Consider the following 22,771-nt stretch of genomic DNA (forward strand, 5'->3'; position numbering starts at 1 on the left):
GAATAAATAATATCATCATCATCTGGGCAGACTGGGGGTACTTGCTACCTGTCTGGATAAATTAATAGATGGAGGGATTGGTGAAGGGATGGATGGATGGATTAGAGAGAGAAAGAGAGAGAGAAAAAGAAAGATGCTGTCCTAGGCACAAAGACACAAAGACACACAGACACATACACACACACTGTCCCCAGGGGAAGCATTGTACTACAGCAGTATACTGATTCACCAAGTCAAGGGCTTGATGATTAGTAGACAAGTTGAATCATGTGTGCTAGCTCTGGAATAGATCAAATACATGGAACTGCTGGGGGCCACGAGGAGAGGATTGAGAACCACTGGTCTAACACAGACACAGCAGAGTAGAGTAGAACCACTGGTCTAACACAGACACAGTAGAGTAGAGTAGAACCACTGGTCTAGACACAGACACAGTAGAGTAGAGCAGAACCACTGGTCTAGACACGGACACAGTAGAGTAGAGCAGAACCACTGGTCTAGACACGGACACAGTAGAGTAGAGCAGAACCACTGGTCTAGACACGGACACAGTAGAGTAGAGTAGAACCACTGGTCTAGACACAGACACAGTAGAGTAGAGCAGAACAACTGGTCTAGACACGGACACAGTAGAGTAGAGCAGAACCACTGTTCTAGACACAGACACAGTAGAGTAGAGGAGAACCACTGGTCTAACAGACACAGTAGAGTAGAGGTGAACCACTGGTCTAACAGACACAGTAGAGTAGAGGTGAACGACTGGTCTAGACACAGACACAGTAGAGTAGAGTAGAACCACTGGTCTAACAGACACAGTAGAGTAGAGGAGAACCACTGGTGTAGACACAGACACAGTAGAGTAGAGTAGAACCACTGGTCTAGATACAGACACAGTAGAGTAGAGTAGAACCACTGGTGTAGACACAGACACAGTAGAGTAGAGTAGAACCACTGGTCTAGACACAGACACAGTAGAGTAGAGTAGAACCACTGGTGTAGACACAGACACAGTAGAGTAGAGGAGAACCACTGGTCTAACAGACGCAGTAGAGTAGAGGAGAACCACTGGTCTAACAGACACAGTAGAGTAGAGGTGAACCACTGGTCTAACAGACACAGTAGAGTAGAGCAGAACAACTGGTCTAACAGACACAGTAGAGTAGAGGTGAACCACTGGTCTAACAGACACAGTAGAGTAGAGGAGAACCACTGGTCTAGACACAGACACAGTAGAGTAGAGTAGAAAATACTGGTCTAGACACAGACACAGTAGAGTAGAGGTGAACCACTGGTCTAACAGACACAGTAGAGTAGAGCAGAACCAGTGGTCTAACAGACACAGTAGAGTAGAGGTGAACCACTGGTCTAGACACAGACACAGTAGAGTAGAGTAGAAAATACTGGCCTAGACACAGACACAGTAGAGTAGAGGTGAACCACTGGTCTAGACACAGACACAGTAGAGTAGAGTAGAACCACTGGTCTAGACACAGACACAGTAGAGTAGAGGTGAACCACTGGTCTAGACACAGTAGAGTAGAGGGGAACCACTGGTCTAACAGACACAGTAGAGTAGAGGTGAACCACTGGTCTAACAGACACAGTAGAGTAGAGGTGAACGACTGGTCTAGAAACAGACACAGTAGAGTAGAGGAGAACCACTGGTCTAACAGACACAGTAGAGTAGAGGTGAACCACTGGTCTAACAGACACAGTAGAGTAGAGTAGAACCACTGGTCTAATAGACACAGTGGAGTAGAGGTGAACCACTGGTCTAACAGACACAGTAGAGTAGAGGTGAATGACTGGTCTAGACACAGGCACAGTAGAGTAGAGTAGAACCACTGGTCTAGACACAGACACAGTAGAGTAGAGTAGAACCACTGGTCTAGACACAGACACAGTAGAGTAGAGTAGATCCACTGGTCTAGTCACAGACACAGTAGAGTAGAGGTGAACCACTGGTCTAGACACAGACACAGTAGAGTAGAGTAGAACAACTGGTCTAGACACAGACACAGTAGAGTAGTGGAGAACCACTGGTCTAGACACAGACACAGTAGAGTAGAGTAGAACCACTGGTCTAACAGACGCAGTAGAGTAGAGGAGAACCACTGTTCTAGATACAGGCACAGTAGAGTAGAGGAGAACCACTGTTCTAGATACAGGCACAGTAGAGTAGAGGAGAACCACTGTTCTAGATACAGGCACAGTAGAGTAGAGGAGAACCACTGGTCTAGATACAGACACAGTACAGTAGAGGAGAACCACTGGTCTAGATACAGACACAGTAGAGTAGAGGAGAACCACTGGTCTAGACACAGACACAGTAGAGTAGAGGTGAACCACTGTTCTAGACACAGACACAGTAGAGTAGAGGAGAACCAGTGGTCTAGATACAGACACAGTAGAGTAGAGGTGAACCACTGGTCTAGACACAGACACAGTAGAGTAGAGTAGAACCACTGGTGTAGACACAGACACAGTAGAGTAGAGGAGAACCACTGGTCTAACAGACACAGTAGAGTAGAGCAGAACCACTGGTCTAACAGACACAGTACAGTAGAGCAGAACCACTGGTCTAACAGACACAGTAGAGTAGAGGTGAACCACTGGTCTAACAGACACAGTAGAGTAGAGCAGAACCACTGGTCTAACAGACACAGTAGAGTAGAGGTGAACCACTGGTCTAGACACAGACACAGTAGAGTAGAGTAGAACCACTGGTCTAGACACAGACACAGTAGAGTAGAGGTGAACCACTGGTCTAACAGACACAGTAGAGTAGAGTAGAACCACTGGTCTAGACACAGTAGAGTAGAGGTGAACCACTGGTCTAGACACAGACACAGTAGAGTAGAGTAGAACCACTGGTCTAACAGACACAGTAGAGTAGAACCACTGGTCTAGATACAGACACAGTAGAGTAGAGTAGAACCACTGGTGTAGACACAGACACAGTAGAGTAGAGCAGAACCACTGGTCTAGACACAGACACAGTAGAGTAGAGGTGAACCACTGGTCTAACAGACACAGTAGAATAGGTTAGAACCACTGGTCTAGACACAGTAGAGTAGAGGTGAACCACTGTTCTAGACACAGACACAGAAGAGTAGAGGTGAACCACTGGTCTAGACACAGTAGAGTAGAGGTGAACCACTGGTCTAACAGACACAGTAGAGTAGAGGTGAACCACTGGTCTAGACACAGACACAGACACAGTAGAGTAGAGTAGAACAACTGGTCTAACAGACACAGTAGAGTAGAGGTGAACCACTGTTCTAACAGACACAGTAGAGTAGAGTAGAACCACTGGTCTAGACACAGTAGAGTAGAGGTGAACCACTGGTCTAACAGACACAGTAGAGTAGAGGTGAACCACTGGTCTAACAGACACAGTAGAGTAGAGGAGAACCACTGGTCTAACAGACACAGTAGAGTAGAGGAGAACCACTGGTCTAACAGACACAGTAGAGTAGAGGAGAACCACTGGTCTAGACACAGACACAGTAGAGTAGAGGTGAACCACTGGTCTAACAGACACAGTAGAGTAGAGGTGAACCACTGGTCTAACAGACACAGTAGAGTAGAGTAGAACCTCTGGTCTAGATACAGACACAGTAGAGTAGAGTAGAACCACTGGTCTAGACACAGACACAGTAGAGTAGAGGTGAACCACTGGTCTAGACACAGACACAGTAGAGTAGAGTAGAACAACTGGTCTAACAGACACAGTAGAGTAGAGGTGAACCACTGGTCTAACATACACAGTAGAGTAGAGGTGAACCACTGGTCTAACAGACACAGTAGAGTAGAGTAGAACCAATGGTCTAACAGACACAGTAGAGTAGAGGTGAACCACTGGTCTAACAGACACAGTAGAGTAGAGTAGAACCACTGGTCTAACAGACACAGTAGAGTAGAGGTGAACCACTGTTCTAGACACAGACACAGACACAGTAGAGTAGAGGTGAACCACTGGTCTAGACACAGACACAGTAGAGTAGAGGTGAACCACTGGTCTAGACACAGACACAGTAGAGTAGAGGTGAACCACTGGTCTAACAGACACAGTAGAGTAGAGGTGAACCACTGGTCTAACAGACACAGTAGAGTAGAGGAGAACCACTGGTCTAGACACAGACACAGTAGAGTAGAGGTGAACCACTGGTCTAGACAAAGTAGAGTAGAGGTGAACCACTGGTCTAACAGACACAGACACAGTAGAGTAGAGTAGAACCACTGGTCTAACAGAGGCAGACACAGTAGAGTAGAGTAGAACCACTGGTCTAGACACAGACACAGTAGAGTAGAGCAGAACCACTGGTCTAGACACAGACACAGTAGAGTAGAGGTGAACCACTGTTCTAGACACAGTAGAGTAGAGGTGAACCACTGGTCTAGACACAGACACAGTAGAGTAGAGGTGAACCACTGGTCTAGACACAGACACAGTAGAGTAGAGGTGAACCACTGGTCTAACAGACACAGTAGAGTAGAGTAGAACAACTGGTCTAACAGACACAGTAGAGTAGAGGTGAACCACTGGTCTAACAGACACAGTAGAGTAGAGGTGAACCACTGTTCTAACAGACACAGTAGAGTAGAGTAGAACCACTGGTCTAGACACAGTAGAGTAGATGTGAACCACTGGTCTAACAGACACAGTAGAGTAGAGGAGAACCACTGGTCTAACAGACACAGTAGAGTAGAGGAGAACCACTGGTCTAACAGACACAGTAGAGTAGAGGAGAACCACTGGTCTAGACACAGACACAGTAGAGTAGAGGTGAACCACTGGTCTAACAGACACAGTAGAGTAGAGGTGAACCACTGGTCTAACAGACACAGTAGAGTAGAGTAGAACCACTGGTCTAGATACAGACACAGTAGAGTAGAGTAGAACCACTGGTCTAGACACAGACACAGTAGAGTAGAGGTGAACCACTGGTCTAGACACAGAAACAGTAGAGTAGAGTAGAACAACTGGTCTAACAGACACAGTAGAGTAGAGGTGAACCACTGGTCTAACATACACAGTAGAGTAGAGGTGAACCACTGGTCTAACAGACACAGTAGAGTAGAGTAGAACCAATGGTCTAACAGACACAGTAGAGTAGAGGTGAACCACTGGTCTAACAGACACAGTAGAGTAGAGGTGAACCACTGGTCTAACAGACACAGTAGAGTGGAGTAGAACCACTGGTCTAACAGACACAGTAGAGTAGAGGTGAACCACTGTTCTAGACACAGACACAGACACAGTAGAGTAGAGGTAAACCACTGGTCTAGACACAGACACAGTAGAGTAGAGGTGAACCACTGGTCTAGACACAGACACAGACACAGTAGAGTAGAGGTGAACCACTGGTCTAACAGACACAGTAGAGTAGAGGTGAACCACTGGTCTAACAGACACAGTAGAGTAGAGGAGAACCACTGGTCTAGACACAGACACAGTAGAGTAGAGGTGAACCACTGGTCTAGACAAAGTAGAGTAGAGGTGAACCACTGGTCTAACAGACACAGACACAGTAGAGTAGAGTAGAACCACTGGTCTAAAAAACGCAGACACAGTAGAGTAGAGTAGAACCACTGGTCTAGACACAGACACAGTAGAGTAGAGGTGAACCACTGGTCTAGACACAGTAGAGTAGAGGTGAACCACTGGTCTAGACACAGACACAGTAGAGTAGAGGTGAACCACTGGTCTAGACACAGTAGAGTAGAGGTGAACCACTGTTCTAGACACAGACACAGACACAGTAGAGTAGAGCAGAACCACTGGTCTAGACACAGACACAGTAGAGTAGAGGTGAACCACTGTTCTAGACACAGTAGAGTAGAGGTGAACCACTGGTCTAGACACAGACACAGTAGAGTAGAGGTGAACCACTGGTCTAGACACAGACACAGTAGAGTAGAGTAGAACCACTGGTCTAACAGACGCAGTAGAGTAGAGTAGAACAACTGGTCTAACAGACACAGTAGAGTAGAGGTGAACCACTGGTCTAACAGACACAGTAGAGTAGAGGTGAACCACTGGTCTAACAGACACAGTAGAGTAGAGGTGAACCACTGTTCTAGACACAGACACAGTAGAGTAGAGGTGAACCACTGGTCTAGATACAGACACAGTAGAGTAGAGGAGAACCACTGGTCTAGATACAGACACAGTAGAGTAGAGGAGAACCACTGGTCTAGACACAGACACAGTAGAGTAGAGGTGAACCACTGGTCTAGACACAGACACAGTAGAGTAGAGTAGAACCACTGGTCTAACAGACACAGTAGAGTAGAGTAGAACCACTGGTCTAACAGACACAGTAGAGTAGAGTAGAACCACTGGTCTAGATACAGTAGAGTAGAGGTGAACCACTGGTCTAGACACAGACACAGTAGAGTAGAGTAGAACCACTGGTCTAGACACAGACACAGTAGAGTAGAGGTGAACCACTGGTCTAACAGACACAGTAGAGTAGAGTAGAACCACTGGTCTAGACACAGTAGAGTAGAGGTGAACCACTGGTCTAGACACAGACACAGTAGAGTAGAGTAGAACCACTGGTCTAACAGACACAGTAGAGTAGAACCACTGGTCTAGATACAGACACAGTAGAGTAGAGTAGAACCACTGGTGTAGACACAGACACAGTAGAGTAGAGCAGAACCACTGGTCTAGACACAGACACAGTAGAGTAGAGTAGAACCACTGGTCTAGACACAGACACAGTAGAGTAGAGGTGAACCACTGGTCTAACAGACACAGTAGAGTAGAGTAGAACCACTGGTCTAGACACAGTAGAGTAGAGGTGAACCACTGGTCTAGAGACAGACACAGTAGAGTAGAGTAGAACCACTGGTCTAACAGACACAGTAGAGTAGAACCACTGGTCTAGATACAGACACAGTAGAGTAGAGTAGAACCACTGGTGTAGACACAGACACAGTAGAGTAGAGCAGAACCACTGGTCTAGAAACAGACACAGTAGAGTAGAGGTGAACCACTGTTCTAGACACAGACACAGTAGAGTAGAGGTGAACCACTGGTCTAGACACGGACACAGTAGAGTAGAGGTGAACCACTGGTCTAACAGACACAGTAGAGTAGAGGTGAACCACTGGTCTAACAGACACAGTAGAGTAGAGTAGAACCACTGGTCTAGATACAGACACAGTAGAGTAGAGTAGAACCACTGGTCTAGACACAGACACAGTAGAGTAGAGGTGAACCACTGGTCTAGACACAGACACAGTAGAGTAGAGTAGAACAACTGGTCTAACAGACACAGTAGAGTAGAGGTGAACCACTGGTCTAACATACACAGTAGAGTAGAGGTGAACCACTGGTCTAACAGACACAGTAGAGTAGAGTAGAACCACTGGTCTAACAGACACAGTAGAGTAGAGGTGAACCACTGTTCTAGACACAGACACAGACACAGTAGAGTAGAGGTGAACCACTGGTCTAGACACAGACACAGTAGAGTAGAGGTGAACCACTGTTCTAGACACAGACACAGACACAGTAGAGTAGAGCAGAACCACTGGTCTAGACACAGACACAGTAGAGTAGAGGTGAACCACTGTTCTAGACACAGTAGAGTAGAGGTGAACCACTGGTCTAGACACAGACACAGTAGAGTAGAGGTGAACCACTGGTCTAGACACAGACACAGTAGAGTAGAGGTGAACCACTGGTCTAACAGACACAGTAGAGTAGAGTAGAACAACTGGTCTAACAGACACAGTAGAGTAGAGGTGAACCACTGGTCTAACAGACACAGTAGAGTAGAGGTGAACCACTGGTCTAACAGACACAGTAGAGTAGAGGTGAACCACTGTTCTAGACACAGACACAGTAGAGTAGAGGAGAACCACTGGTCTAACAGACACAGTAGAGTAGAGGGGAACCGCTGGTCTAACAGACGCAGTAGAGTAGAGCAGAACCACTGGTCTAAATACAGACACAGTAGAGTAGAGGAGAACCACTGGTCTAGACACAGACACAGTAGAGTAGTAGAGAACCACTGGTCTAGACACAGACACAGTAGAGTAGAGTAGAACCACTGGTCTAACAGACGCAGTAGAGTAGAGGAGAACCACTGGTCTAAATACAGACACAGTAGAGTAGAGGAGAACCACTGGTCTAGACACAGACACAGTAGAGTAGAGGAGAACCACTGGTCTAGACACAGACACAGTAGAGTAGAGGAGAACCACTGGTCTAAACACAGACACAGTAGAGTAGAGTAGAACCACTGGTCTAACAGACGCAGTAGAGTAGAGGAGAACCACTGTTCTAGATACAGGCACAGTAGAGTAGAGGAGAACCACTGTTCTAGATACAGGCACAGTAGAGTAGAGGAGAACCACTGTTCTAGATACAGGCACAGTAGAGTAGAGGAGAACCACTGGTCTAGACACAGACACAGTAGAGTAGAGGTGAACCACTGGTCTAGACACAGACACAGTAGAGTAGAGGTGAACCACTGGTCTAGACACAGACACAGTAGAGTAGAGGAGAACCACTGGTCTAGACACAGACACAGTAGAGTAGAGTAGAACCACTGGTCTAGACACAGACACAGTAGAGTAGAGGAGAACCACTGGTCTAGACACAGTAGAGTAGAGTAGAACCACTGGTCTAGACACAGACACAGTAGAGTAGAGTAGAACCACTGGTCTAGACACAGACACAGTAGAGTAGAGTAGAACCACTGGTCTAGATACAGACACAGTAGAGTAGAGTAGAACAACTGGTCTAGACACAGACACAGTAGAGTAGAGTAGAACCACTGGTCTAGACACAGACACAGTAGAGTAGAGACGTTTTTATTTCATCCAGGCTGACATGTCTGGCTGAGTGGTGTCCTGGCCGTGTCTCCCCTGCCAGGCAATCAGTCTCCAACTAAATATAGCCCAGGCAGCACCAGGGACCAAGGCGTGTGTGTGTGTGTGTGTGTGTGTGTGTGTGTGTGTGTGTGTGTGTGTGTGTGTGTGTGTGTGTGTGTGTGTGTGTGTGTGTGTGTGTGTGTGTGTGCGTGTGTGTGTGGGAATCAGGGCGTGGGCTTGATGGAAAAACAAAGCATGCTGACGTTGGAGTAATGTCCGAGTGACGTCGTCTCGCCGCCTTGGTTAAAAACCACAACTTGGTTATTTCTGTTTGCTGTTGATGGCATATCATGTGTGGACCTTGGCAGGAAGGTAGTGTGTGTGTGTGTGTGTGTGTGTGTGTGTGTGTGTGTGTGTGTGTGTGTGTGTGTGTGTGTGTGTGTGTGTGTGTGTGTGTGCGTGTGTGTGTGTGTGTGCGTGTGTGCGTGTGTGTCTGTGTGTCTGTGTGTGTGTGTGTGTGTGTGTGTGTGTGTGTGTGTGTGTGTGTGCGTGCGTGCATGCGTGCGTGTGTGTGCATGAGCTCAAATATTTAGTCTCTACTCTGTATATGCTTGTGCTTGAGTACATGCATGTGTATCTGTCTGACTGAGTGTGTGTATCTGTATGTCTGAGTGTGTGTATCTGTCTGACTGTCTGAATGTGTGTATCTGTCTGACTGAGTGTGTGTATCTGTCTGACTGACTGTATATCTTTCTGACTGAGTGTGTGAGTTCCCAGCAGGCCAGCAGCAGTGATGATGACAGGTTCGAGCCCTATAGAGGGTTATGGTGATGTTTCTGTCACCAGGGCTGCTGTTTGGGGATGTTCTGTCTGTTTGAGAGATTCAGTATTACCCTATGATGTGTGTGTGTGTGTGTGTGTGTGTGTGTGTGTGTGTGTGTCTGTGTGTGTGTGTGTGTGTGTGTGTGTGTGTGTGTGTGTGTGTGTGTGTGTGTGTGTGTGTGTGTGTGTGTGTGTGTGTGTGTGTGTGCTTGCGTTTAAGCAAGACCCTGTGTCTGCATACTGAGTGAGGTCATCCAACTCACTGAAACATAGCTGAGGTCTGATATCCTGTCTATACATTACTGTTCCTGACTCAGCTGTTTACTGACACATACACACACATAAACACTTCCTTACTGCATACTGAAACATAGCTGAGGTCTGATATCATGTCTATACATTACTGTTCCTGACTCAGCTGTTTACTGACACACACACACACACACATAAACACTTCATTTCTGCATACTGAAACATGAGCTCTGCAGTGTCTCTGTCAGCAAGTCTGTGGGTCAGCCAGCCAGAGAGGTCCAGTACTAACATCACCCTTTGACATGTGTATATGTATGTATGTATGTATGTATGTATGTGAGAGAGAGAGAGAGAGAGAGAGAGAGAGAGAGAGAGAGAGAGAGGAAGAGGTGCAGTCTGGGATACCACACACCTGAGTTGTCGGAAAACTGTGGCACCTCCCAGGAGACGGCCGCCTGCGTGTCTGTGGCCTGGAAAGTGGGCGGTGACCTGCACCTGTCAATCACAGGGGGCTCCGTATCTAGAAAGGAACACCATCGCTGTTGTTAGGGAGACGACAAAGCTTGACCATGACAACCAACAATCTCCAGCTGAATGTTAACTAATTGGACTAATTGGACTGATTTAGTGTTGAGCACTATTGCTATAGTAGGATTTATATCAGTATATTAGTATACAGGTAGTAGTATTCCTACAATCGGATAACAATATAGTGTAACCCTATGGTAAAGTAGGATATGTTATGTTCTTCATTTTAGTGGTATGTGTTAAGCATGTGTGTCTAATGAAAAGCCACTGTGTTCCTTCATTATAGCATATGGAAATATTCGGGGCTACAATAGTGCTTTCCCCCTTGGTTTCTGAGAGTATTACGTGCGTGACACTGGACACCCTTCTTTTCCACACTTTGCACACTTGAGTTTGCCACCTGTGACTACTGTGTAGACTCGTTCTTTAGCTTTTATCCAAAGGGACTACTGCATGTGGCAGTCCACGCAGGATCCACACCCACAACTCTGGAGTTCTTAGCACCGCGCTCCCACTAACCGAGTCATTGGAAATAGGAACTACCAGAAGTATTTCCTGATAACGGAACCTGACCAGGAGAAACTCTGGGCGCTACTTAAAAGATACAGTATGACTAGAGCCTGAAGGCTATAACTGGGCCTGGAGTTTTTCACGGTCAGGTCATGAGGTCAGGAAAACTTAGTGTCCTGATCTTAATCACACGTTTCACATTGGTATTGCTGTGATGTGCTGTGATGTGCTTGTGATGTTGGTTGTGATATGGTTACAATAAGGTGGTGTTATGGTTACGATGTGGTGGTGAAATGTGATTTGTGGATGTGATACGTGGTTGTGATATGTGGTTGTGATGGTTGGTTGTGATACGTGGTTGTGATACGTGGTTGCGATATGTGGTTGTGATATGGGGTTGTGATATATGGTTGTGATATGTGGTTGTGTTCTGATGGTTGGTTGGGATGTGGTTGTGATATGTGGTTGTGATATGTGGTTGCGATACGTGGTTGTGATATGTGGTTGTGATCTGATGGTTGTGATATGTGGTTGTGATATGTGGTTGTGATATGTGGTTGTGATATATGGTTGTGATATGTGGTTGTGATATGTGGTTGTGATATATGGTTGTGATATGTGGTTGTGATATGTGGTTGCGATACGTGGTTGTGATATGTGGTTGTGATCTGATGGTTGTGATATATGGTTGTGATATATGGTTGTGATATGTGGTTGTGATATGTGGTTGTGATATGCGGTTTTTGATATATAGTTGTGATATGTGGTTGCGATACGTGGTTGTGATATGTGGTTGTGATCTGATGGTTGCGATATGTGGTTGTGATATGTGGTTGTGATATGTGGTTGTGATCTGATGGTTGTGATATGTGGTTGCAATACGTGGTTGTGATATGTGGTTGTGATATGTGGTTGTGATATATGGTTGTGATATATGGTTGTGATATGGTTGTGATATGGTTGTGATATGTGGTTGTGATATATAGTTGTGATATGTGGTTGTGATATGGTTGTGATATGGTTGTGATATGTGGTTGTGATGTGGTTGTGATATGGTTGTGATATGTGGTTGTGATATATGGTTGTGATATATGGTTGTGATCTGATGATTGTGATCTGATGGTTGGTTGTGATATACGCTTGTGATATATGCTGATATGTGGTTGTGTTCTGATGGATGGTTGTGATATGTGGTTGTGATATATGGTTGTGATATGTGGTTGCAATACGTGGTTGTGATATGTGGTTGTGATATATGGTTGTGATCTGATGGTTGTGATATGTGGTTGTGATATGTGGTTGTGATATATGGTTGTGATCTGATGGTTGTGATATGTGGTTGTGATATGTGGTTGTGATATATGGTTGTGATCTGATGGTTGTGATATGTGGTTGTGATATGTGGTTGTGATATGTGGTTGTGATATGCGGTTGTGATATATAGTTGTGATATGTGGTTGTGATATATGCTTGTGATCTAATGGTTGTGATAATTGGATGTGATATAGGGATGTGATATATATGGTTGTGATATATGGTTGTGATCTGATGGTTGTAATATGTGGTTGTGATATGCGGTTGTGATATATAGTTGTGATATGTGGAAGTAATCTGATGGTTGGTTGTGATGTGGTTGTGATAAATGGTTGCGATATATGGCTGTGATATATGGTTGTGATATGTGGTTGTGATCTGATGGTTGTCATATGTGGTTGTGGTATATGGTTGTGATGTGGTTGTGATATGTGGTTGGTTGTGATGTGGTTGCGACCTGACCTCACCTATGACAGTGACAGTGAAGGTGCAGTTAGCCTGGTTCCCAGCACGGTCTGTCGCTGTATAGATTATCTTCTCCTCTCCTATAGGGAACAGCTGGGGAGGGGTGTACACAGGCTTCACCTGGACCAGGACCTAGAGGGCACATGTCACAGATGACTGTTAGGAGTATTATTCATCATCTCTCATTGATTCCTTCACAGGATTAGTCATGTAAAGGATTCTTCCTTCCTTGAGAGTTTTTCCCTTGTTCCTTGATACTACTGCTTGGTCTTGGTTGCTTGGGGCTTTAGGTTTGAGTTGATGTTCGGCACCTTTTTGCTCTTGGTTTGAGTTGATGTTCTGCACCTTGTCACTAACACTCTGGAGGGGAAAAGAGACAACTCTCCTCCACTCACCTCCTCCCCAGAGTTGTCAGTAGCAGTGGGCACCTTCCAGCTGATGTTGGCAGTGCCACACCGCTCGTCCGTCTCTGCCAACACGTCTCTGGGGCACTGGATCCACGGGCGCTCCGAATCTGGATGGAGAGAGTGAGAAAATAAACAACAGATAAACGACGGTCCTAAGAATCAGAGTGGATGGATAAAGATCCCCCAAAAACCTAACAAGCAGGATGTCGGGGTCAATCTGGTTTCAATTCCAGTCAGTTAAATTGGACACGATGGGACTTACTCATAGGAGTGCCATTCCTCAACTGACAGGAATTTAGACGGAATTAACTCCAACTCTGCTAAGAACAATAAACGGCAAAGAAGGATATGAACTGACGCAACAAACCCAGGAGGAGACTTGGGCTTCGTCCCAAATGGCATCCTATTCTCATTCATTTTGACCAGGACCCATCGGGCTCTGTACAAAAGTAGTGCACTACATAGGGAGTAGGGTGCCCTTTGGGACGCATCCTTCTGTCACATGTCGTCATGACACTGAGGGAGGGACTGTGATGTCACACCTAACCTCTGACCCCTCTCACACAACATGTTCTTAATTACAGAGTTAAAACACTCTGCCACGTTGACATCACCACCTCTTAGCCAATTGTGTGTCTGTCTCTATTATTGACATCACCTCATTGTCGATTACAGCTGTCGCTGTCTTTCTATACATCAATAACCTTAACCCTTCAGGATAGTGGTTATGAACTGTTGGGTCGCAAATTTTGATTTATTTATTTTACATTTTTTGCGGGGGATGAAAAAAAAATACTCCAGTCTAAATTTAAACAACTAATACCAGGCAGAAAGTGTGTCAAAATTATAATGAACTTAGATTTTTTTTCAATTATTTATTGTTTAAAAAATATTTTTCAATCACAGTATTTTCAATATTTGTGGTCTCAAACAAAAGAGCTTGCCAACATTCTTCACCAAGTATATGAGAAATGTGGAATTATTGACAATGAAATGATGTGAATGTTGTTCCATTGTTTAATATAATTGCTACATTTACGGTCAATATAGCATTCAAAATAGTTTTCCAGGTTGCTTTTCGGCATAAAGAATCACAATGCAAATATTGGGTCTTGACTGAGACAACCTGGTCCATTTGGGTCCATAGCCAAAACCAGTTGAGAACCAGTGCTCTAGGCTATATGAGACTCCCTCTAAGCCTTGCTAAGCCAGGTAGGTCAATGTCAACAGAGAAGACTGCTTTACTGGTTTTTGTGTGAAAGTTCACAGCTGGAAAGGACCCATTTAGTGAGGTATCCATCCCTCTTAAACACACAGCGTTCTGGTCAGATCTGACAAGGTTTTCCCTTTATTGGGCTGGAAATATTTCCCTGTTAGTGTAATAGACTGGAACCAGGTCAGCTCTTTCTTTCTCATCCCTCACTCATTCTCTCTCTCTCTCTCTCTCTCCATCTCTCTATCTTTCTCTCCATCTCCGTCTCTCTCTCTCAATATCTCTCTCTCCCTCCCTCCCTCTCCATTTCTCTCTCTCCCCCTCCCTCCCTCCCTCCCTCCCTCCCTCCCTCCCTCCCTCCCTCCCTCCCTCCCTCCCTCTCTCTCTCTCTCTCTCCCTCCCTCTCCGTCTCTCTCTCTCTCCCTCCCTCACGCCATCTCTCTCTCTCCGTCTCCCTTCATCCCTCTCCATCTCTCTCTCTCTCTCTCTCACTCGCTCTCTCTCTCTCTCTCTGTTTTTCTGTCCATATAAAAAAGAGAGGGATGATGAGTGCAGCTGTGTCAGTGAGAACAGAACCAGAGCAGATCCACCCTGGCCTCTATAACTCCACCCTGGCCTCTATAACTCCACCCTGGCCTCTATAACTCCACCATGGACTCTATAACTCCACCCTGGCCTCTATAACTCCACCCTGGCCTCTATAACTCCACTCTGGCCTCTGTAACTCCACCCTGGCCTCAATAACTCCACCCTGGCCTCTGTAACTCCACCCTGGTCTCTATAACTCCACCCTGGCCTCTGTAACTCCACCCTGGCCTGTATAACTCCACCCTGGCCTCTATAACTCCACCCTGGCCTCTGTAACTCCACCCTGGCCTCTATAACTCCAGCCTGGCCTCTGTAACTCCACCCTGGCCTCTATAACTCCACCCTGGCCTCTGTAACTCCACCCTGGCCTCTATAACTCCACCCTGGCCTCTATAACTCCACCCTGGCCTCTATAACTCCTATGGATGACTGATCCTCTAACCCTCGTTCTTTTCATCTCAACGGCGTCCCCATCCCTCTCTCCACTCGTTTCATATCAACGGCATCCCCATCCCTCTCTCCACTCGTTTCATCTCAACGGCGTCCCCATCCCTCTCTCCACTCGTTTCATCTCAACGGCGTCCCCATCCCTCTCTCCACTCGTTTTATCTCAACGGCGTCCCCATCCCTCTCTCCACTCGTTTCCTCTCAACGGCGTCCCCATCCCTCTCTCCACTCGTTTCATCTCAACGGCGTCCCCATCCCTCTCTCCACTCGTTTCATCTCAACGGCGTCCCCATCCCTCTCTCCACTCGTTTCATCTCAACGGCGTCCCCATCCCTCTCTCCACTCGTTTCATCTCAACGGCGTCCCCATCCCTCTCTCCACTCGTTTCATCTCAACGGCGTCCCCATCCCTCTCTCCACTCGTTTCATCTCAACGGCGTCCCCATCCCTCTCTCCACTCGTTTTATCTTTACGGCATCTTTTCCTCCCAACAGAACTCATTCTACAGCCACCTGTTTCACCTGTAAAGCATCTGGAGAAGCTGTATGCAATTACAGTGTTGTTCCCCCTGTCCTCAAACACAGCGATTGGTTCTGCTCTGCTCTGGTATGGTTTGTGTTAGGGACAGCTCTCAGCAGAAGGTTAGCGCCATTCACATGGAAAGAAATACACAGAAAGAGCAAAAGGCGTGCATGGAAAACTGTCTCATGTGCATACACACATACACATAGGCACACACTCACACAGTATCCTAGGTGTTGTTACCTGTGCAGGTGGCTTTGTGGACGTTAGTGCTCCAGTCCCCAGAGGAGAGACAGCGTGCGTCCACGTCTCCCTGGAGACTGTAACCGTGGAGACAGGCGAGGCGGCACATGGTGCCAGGCTTCACTTCCCTCTTTCCACAGGCAGGGGGCGACAGCAGGACGTTCCTCAGAGTCACCATGGGGGGACAACGCACCTCTGAGGAGAGAGAGAGAGAGAGAGAGAGAGAGAGAGAGAGAGAGAGAGAGAGAGAGAGAGAGAGAGAGAGAGAAGGGTGGTGGAGAGATATTTATTGACAGTCACAACAAATTGAGTTCACTACATGAATCAGAGAAGCACAACAAATTTCAGTAACCCAACTGGGGGAGGAAGAGAGGAGAAAAAGCTTGGAGCAGATATACATGCTTCCTGAGTTTTCACCCTTCGGAGATCAAATTTCTCTGGCCTTGAACAAGGCTTGCTCTGTCGCAATAAACCTATTTTCAGGAGCAATAAATCAGTTTTAGTACAAAAGAAACAAGAATGTTTCCGGAAATGACTCTAAGACCACAAAACTATTACAGACCAGTTGTTTCATGAATTTTTGGACATAAAGTGTGTGTGTGGCTTTGACCCAGAACCTTGTCCATTGGCTTCTAGATGGAGTTAGAGTCGTAGGAAAAGCAATAGGAAAAAGCTACGAGGCAAGTGGCGGCGATGAGGACTATAAAATCAACAGTGGACATTTCATCAGATTCAAATAAAATAGCCCATCCCTCTTTAGCGAATCAGTGATCACATTACACATCGACACAAACAAACCCTAAACACTGTAGCAGCCAGACCTGGGTTCAAACACTACTTCTAATACTTGTCAAATACTCGAGCTTGGCTTGCTTGAGCGTGCTTCTTGCAATTGAACCAATAGAAAAGTCACAAAAGTCCCAACCCCGCCCACCTAGCGCTCCAGGCCGGTTAAAGCAAACATTTCAAGTAATAATATTTGAACCCATGGTGCAGTAGCAGCAACCAGAGTCCTGAAGTACCACTGTGAAAGGACCAGTAATGATGACAGTCTGTAGCGAAGCATTCAGACCTTCACACAAACAAACTTTAACACAATCACAACTCTCTCATCCTCCTACACCGGGGGAGATTGTAGTCGATAAACACAAATAAACATGAAATGAGTGCCTTTGGTTAGGCAGTACACGTCTGTAGTTATTAAATAGCTAGAGAGAGAGAGAGAGACAGTGACTCATTAGAGGCCAACACCGAGTGGCCGGAGGTTTGTGGGCAAAACACAACCGTTCTGCCCTGTTTTAGTGTGTTTGTGTGCCTGACCTGTGGTGGTGCCTTTGTGTGGTGAGTGTGTCTGTGTGTGTGTGTGTGTCTGTGTGTGTGTGTGTGTGTGTGTGTGTGTGTGTCTGTGTGTCTATGTTCCTGTGTGTGTCTGTGTGCCTGTGTGTGTGTGTGTGTGTGTGTGTGTGTGTGTGTGTGTGTGTGTGTGTGTGTGTGTGTGTGTGTGTGTGTGTGTGTGTGTGTGTGTGTGTGTGTCAGATACATATTTGTCTAGAAAGCCTTTCATCCGAAGCAAAACAGAGACATTCAACCTACAAAGCTGTCATCAAGGCAAAGGGTGGCTACTTTGAAGAATCTTAGATATAAAATCTAATATACTTTTGCTTACTACATAATTCCATTTGTGTTATTGTATAGTTTGTATAGTTTGTCGTCACTATTATTCTACAATGTAGAAAATAGTAAAAATAAAGAAAATCTGTTGAATGAGTTGGTGTGTCTAAACGTCTGACTGGTGCTGTAAGTACTCAGACCCTTTACTCAGTACTTTGTTGAAGCACCTTTGGTCTTCTTGGTATGACGCTACAAGCTTGGCACACCTTTATTTGGGGAGTTTCTCCCATTCTTCTCTGCAGATCCTCTCAAGCTCTGTCAGGTTGGATGGGGAGCATCAATGCACAGCTATTTTCAGGTCTGGTGCCAGGTGCCCTCCAGACATGACGCATGGATTTCAGACCAAATAGTTCAATCTTGGTTTCATCAGACCAGAAAATCTTGTTTCTTGTGATCTGAGAGTCCTTTAGGCAAACACCAAGATGGCTGTAATGTGCCTTTTACTGAGGAGTGGCTTCTATCTGGCCACTCTACCATAAAGGCCTGATTGGTGGAGTGCTGTAGAGATGATTGTTCTTCTGGAAGGTTCTCCCATCTCCACAGAGGAACTCTGGAGTCCTGTCAGAGTGACCATCAGGTTCTTGGTCACCTGACCAAGGCCCTTCTTTCATTTAAGAATCATGGAGGCAACCGTGTTCTTGGGGACCTTCAATGTTGCAGACATTTTTTGGTAACCTTTCCCCAGATCTGTGCCTTGGCAAAATCCTATCTCAGAGCTCTACGGACAATTCCTTCAACATTATGGTTTAGTTTTTGCGCTGACATGCACTGTCAACTGTGGGACCTTATATAGACAGGTGTGTGCCTTTCCAAATCATATCCAATCAATTGAATTGACCACAGGTGGACTCCAATCGAAACTTCTCAGGGATGATCAATGGAAACAGGATGCACCTGAGCTCATTTTTCGAGTCTCATAGCAAATGTTCTGAATACTTATGTAAATCAGGTATTTCTGTTTTTAATTTTTAAAACATTTGCAAACATTTCTAAAAACCTGGTTTTGCTTTGTCATTATGGGGTATTGTGTGTAGATTGATGAAAAAACAAAAGTATGTAACGTAAAAAAAAGGTGGAAAAAGTCAAGAGGTCTGAATACTTTCTGAATGCACTGTAACTAGGAATAGAGTGACAAAGTAACAGGATAGATAGTAAACAGTAACACCAAAGTATGTGATGAGTCAAATAAGTTAGTGTAAAAAGGGTCAATGCAGATAGTTCAGGTAAGCTATTTGGTTAACTATGTATCAAGCTATTCAGCAGTCTTATGGCTCGGGGGTAGAAGCTGTTCAGGGTCCTGTTGGTTCCAGACTTGGTGCATCGGTATCGCTTACCGTGCGGTAGCAGAGAGAATAGTCTATGATTTGGGTGGCTGGAGTCTTTGACAATTTTTAGGGCCTTCCTCTGACACCGCCTGGTATCAGTCCTGGATGGCAGTGAGCTCAGCCCCAGTGATGTACTGGGTTGTACACACTACTCTCTGTAGTGCCTTGCGGTCAGATGCCAAGCAGTTGGCATACCAAGCTGTTATGCCGCCAGTCAACATGCTTTCAATGGTGCAGCTGTAGAACCTTTTGAGGATCAGGGTAAAGTGAGGTTTTAGTGGGGAGAGTGTGGTAAGGGGCAGAGTGGGGTTTTAGTGGGGAGAGTGGAGGTAAAGTGAGGTTTTAGTGGGGAGGGTGGGGGTAGAGTGGGGTTTTAGTGGGGAGAGTGGCGGTAGAGTGAGGTTTGAGTGGGGAGGGTGGGGGTAGAGTGGGGTTTTAGTGGGGAGAGTGGGGTAGAGTGGGGTTTTAGTGGGGAGAGTGGAGGTAAAGTGAGGTTTTAGTGGGGAGAGTGGAGGTAGAGTGAGGTTTTAGTGGGGAGGGTGGGGTTAGAGTGAGGTTTTAGTGGGGAGAGTGGAGGTAGAGTGAGGTTTTAGTGGGGAGAGTGGAGGTAGAGTGAGGTTTTAGTGGGGAGAGTGGAGGTAGAGTGAGGTTTTAGTGGGGAGGGTGGGGGTAGAGTGGGGTTTTAGTGGGGAGAGTGGAGGTAGAGTGAGGTTTTAGTGGGGAGGGTGGGGGTAGAGTGGGGTTTTAGTGGGGAGAGTGGAGGTAGAGTGAGGTTTTAGTGGGGAGGGTGGGGGTAGAGTGGGGTTTTAGTGGGGAGAGTGGAGGTAGAGTGAGGTTTTAGTGGGGAGGGTGGGGGTAGAGTGGGGTTTTAGTGGGGCGAGTGCAGGTAAAGTGAGGTTTTAGTGAGGAGGGTGGGGGTAGAGTGGGGTTTTAGTGGGGAGAGTGGAGGTAGAGTGAGGTTTTAGTGGGGAGGGTGGGGGTAGAGTGTGGGTTTAGTGGGGAGAGTGGAGGTAAAGTGAGGTTTTAGTGGGGAGGGTGGGGGCAGAGTGGGGTTTAGTGGGGAGAGTGGAGGTAGAGTGAGGTTTTAGTGGGGAGGGTGGGGGTAGAGTGGGGTTTTAGTGGGGAGAGTGGAGGTAAAGTGAGGTTTTAGTGGGGAGGGTGGGGGTAGAGTGGGGTTTTAGTGGGGAGAGTGGAGGTAGAGTGAGGTTTTAGTGGGGAGGGTGGGGGCAGAGTGGGGTTTTAGTGGGGAGAGTGGAGGTAAATTGAGGTTTTAGTGGGGAGGGTGGGGGCAGAGTGGGGTTTTAGTGGGGAGAGTGGAGGTAGAGTGAGGTTTTAGTGGGGAGGTTGGGGGTAGAGTGGGGTTTTAGTGGGGAGAGTGGAGGTAAAGTGAGGTTTTAGTGGGGAGGGTGGGGGCAGAGTGGGGTTTTAGTGGGGAGAGTGGAGGTAGAGTGAGGTTTTAGTGGGGAGGGTGGGGGTAGAGTGTGGGTTTAGTGGGGAGAGTGGAGGTAGAGTGAAGTTTTAGTGGGGGGGTGGGGGTAGAGTGGGGTTTTAGTGTAGAGAGTGGGGTAGAGTGGGGTTTTAGTGGGAAGAGCAGGGTAGAGTGAGGTTTTAGTAGGGAGAGCGTGGTAAGGGGCATAGTGGGGGTAGAGTGGGGAGAGTGGGGTAGAGTGGGGTTTTAGTGGGAAGAGTGGGGTTAGAGTAGGGTTTTAGTGGGGAGAGCAGGGTAGAGTGAGGTTTTAGTGAGGAGTTTGGGGTTTTAGTGGGTAGAGTGGGGGTAGAGTAGGGTTTTAGTGGGGAGAGTGGGGGTAGAGTGGGGTTTTAGTGGGAAGAGCAGGGTAGAGTGGGGTTTTAGTGGAAAGAGCAGGGTAGAGTGAGTTTTTAGCGGGGAGAGCGTGGTAAGGGGCATAGTGGGGATAGAGTGGTGTTTTAGTGGGGAGAGTGGGGTAGAATGGGGTTTTAGTGGGAAGAGTGGGGGTAGAGTAGGGTTTTAGTGGGGAGAGTAGGGTAGAGTGAGGTTTTAGTGGGGAGAGTGGGGTAGAGTGGGGTTTTAGTGGGGAGAGTGGGGGTAGAGTGGGGTTTTAGTGGGGAGAGTGGGGTAGAGTGGGGTTTTAGTGGGGAGAGTGGGGGTAAAGTGAGGTTTTAGCGGGGAGGGTGGGGGTAGAGTGGGGTTTTAGTGGGGAGAGTGGAGGTAAAGTGAGGTTTTAGTGGGGAGGGTGGGGGCAGAGTGGGGTTTTAGTGGGGAGAGTGGAGGTAGAGTGAGGTTTTAGTGGGGAGGGTGGGGGTAGAGTGGGGTTTTAGTGGGGAGAGTGGAGGTAAAGTGAAGTTTTAGTGGGGAGGGTGGGGGCAGAGTGGGGTTTTAGTGGGGAGAGTGGAGGTAGAGTGAGGTTTTAGTGGGGAGGGTGGGGGTAGAGTGTGGGTTTAGTGGGGAGAGTGGAGGTAGAGTGAAGTTTTAGTGGGGGGGTGGGGGTAGAGTGGGGTTTTAGTGTAGAGAGTGGGGTAGAGTGGGGTTTTAGTGGGAAGAGCAGGGTAGAGTGAGGTTTTAGTAGGGAGAGCGTGGTAAGGGGCATAGTGGGGTAGAGTGGGGTAGAGTGGGGTTTTAGTGGGAAGAGCAGGGTAGAGTGGGGTTTTAGTGGAAAGAGCAGGGTAGAGTGAGTTTTTAGTGGGGAGAGCGTGGTAAGGGGCATAGTGGGGATAGAGTGGGGTTTTAGTGGGGAGAGTGGGGTAGAATGGGGTTTTAGTGGGAAGAGTGGGGGTAGAGTAGGGTTTTAGTGGGGAGAGTAGGGTAGAGTGAGGTTTTAGTGGGGAGAGTGGGGTAGAGTGGGTTTTTAGTGGGGAGAGTGGGGGTAGAGTGGGGTTTTAGTGGGGAGACTGGGGTAGAGTGGGGTTTTAGTGTGGAGTTTGGGGTTTTAGTGGGGGGGTGGGGGTAGAGTAGGGTTTTAGTGGGGAGAGTGGGGGTAGAGTGGGGTTTTAGTGGGAAGAGCAGGGTAGAGTTGGGTTTTAGTGGGGAGATTGTGGTAAGTGGCAGAGTGGGGGTAGAGTGGGTTTTTAGTGGGAAGAGTTGGGGTAGAGTGGGGGTTTTAGGGGTGAGAGTGGGGTATTAGATGTTTGAATGGCAGGAACCTGGCTACCAAAACCACTCCCTTTTCTCGGGATAAATAGCTGCGAGAAACCGGTAAATTATAATAAATTATTTATGTGAACAGCATGGCGTGAAATGTAACTGTTAAATGAAATGCAATGTCTAAATCTGGCTTCTCTACGGCCTCTGCATGTCTGTTCAGGGTGTGGATGCACGTCTCATTTACCCATCTCCATCTGGCCTGTTTTTTCATTGTAAAGATTATTGTGTTAATTGCAGCTGCAGAGTTTTAAAACAGACTATCACTCAAATATCTAGCTTTAAATCATTACACGCGCGAGCACTCTCACAGTCTTTCTCTCTCTCTCTCTCTCTCTCTCTCTCTCTCTCTCTCTCTCTCTCTCTCTCTCTCTCTCTCTCTCCATAATCTCCATTCAAATAGCATCCAAAATAGATAACCCCGTTCTAGATAACCCTGTTCTAGATAACCCTGTTCTGGATGCTATGTTTTTAGTGGGGTACAGTGGGGTTTTAGGGGGAGAGTGGGGTAA

General features: G+C 46.8%; 1 protein-coding gene across 3 annotated transcripts in view; it reads right to left on the reverse strand.

Moving 5' to 3' along the window:
* LOC110532940 (sushi, von Willebrand factor type A, EGF and pentraxin domain-containing protein 1) overlaps nt 1-22,771 on the reverse strand; it is a 155,842-nt gene that overhangs the window by 61,887 nt on the left and 71,184 nt on the right. For all 3 annotated transcript variants that reach the window (XM_036987453.2, XM_036987454.2, XM_090183690.1), the window contains exons 7-10: nt 16,146-16,340; nt 13,122-13,240; nt 12,729-12,858; nt 10,322-10,429 (exon numbers count right to left, since the gene is read on the reverse strand). In XM_036987453.2, the coding sequence (XP_036843348.2) occupies nt 10,322-10,429; nt 12,729-12,858; nt 13,122-13,240; nt 16,146-16,340 (552 nt within the window). The remainder of the gene's footprint in view (nt 1-10,321; nt 10,430-12,728; nt 12,859-13,121; nt 13,241-16,145; nt 16,341-22,771) is intronic.

Source organism: Oncorhynchus mykiss, chromosome 9 (assembly GCF_057628025.1).
Source record: "Oncorhynchus mykiss isolate SJ-2025 chromosome 9, ASM5762802v1, whole genome shotgun sequence".
In the NCBI taxonomy this organism is placed as follows: Eukaryota; Metazoa; Chordata; class Actinopteri; order Salmoniformes; family Salmonidae; genus Oncorhynchus; species Oncorhynchus mykiss.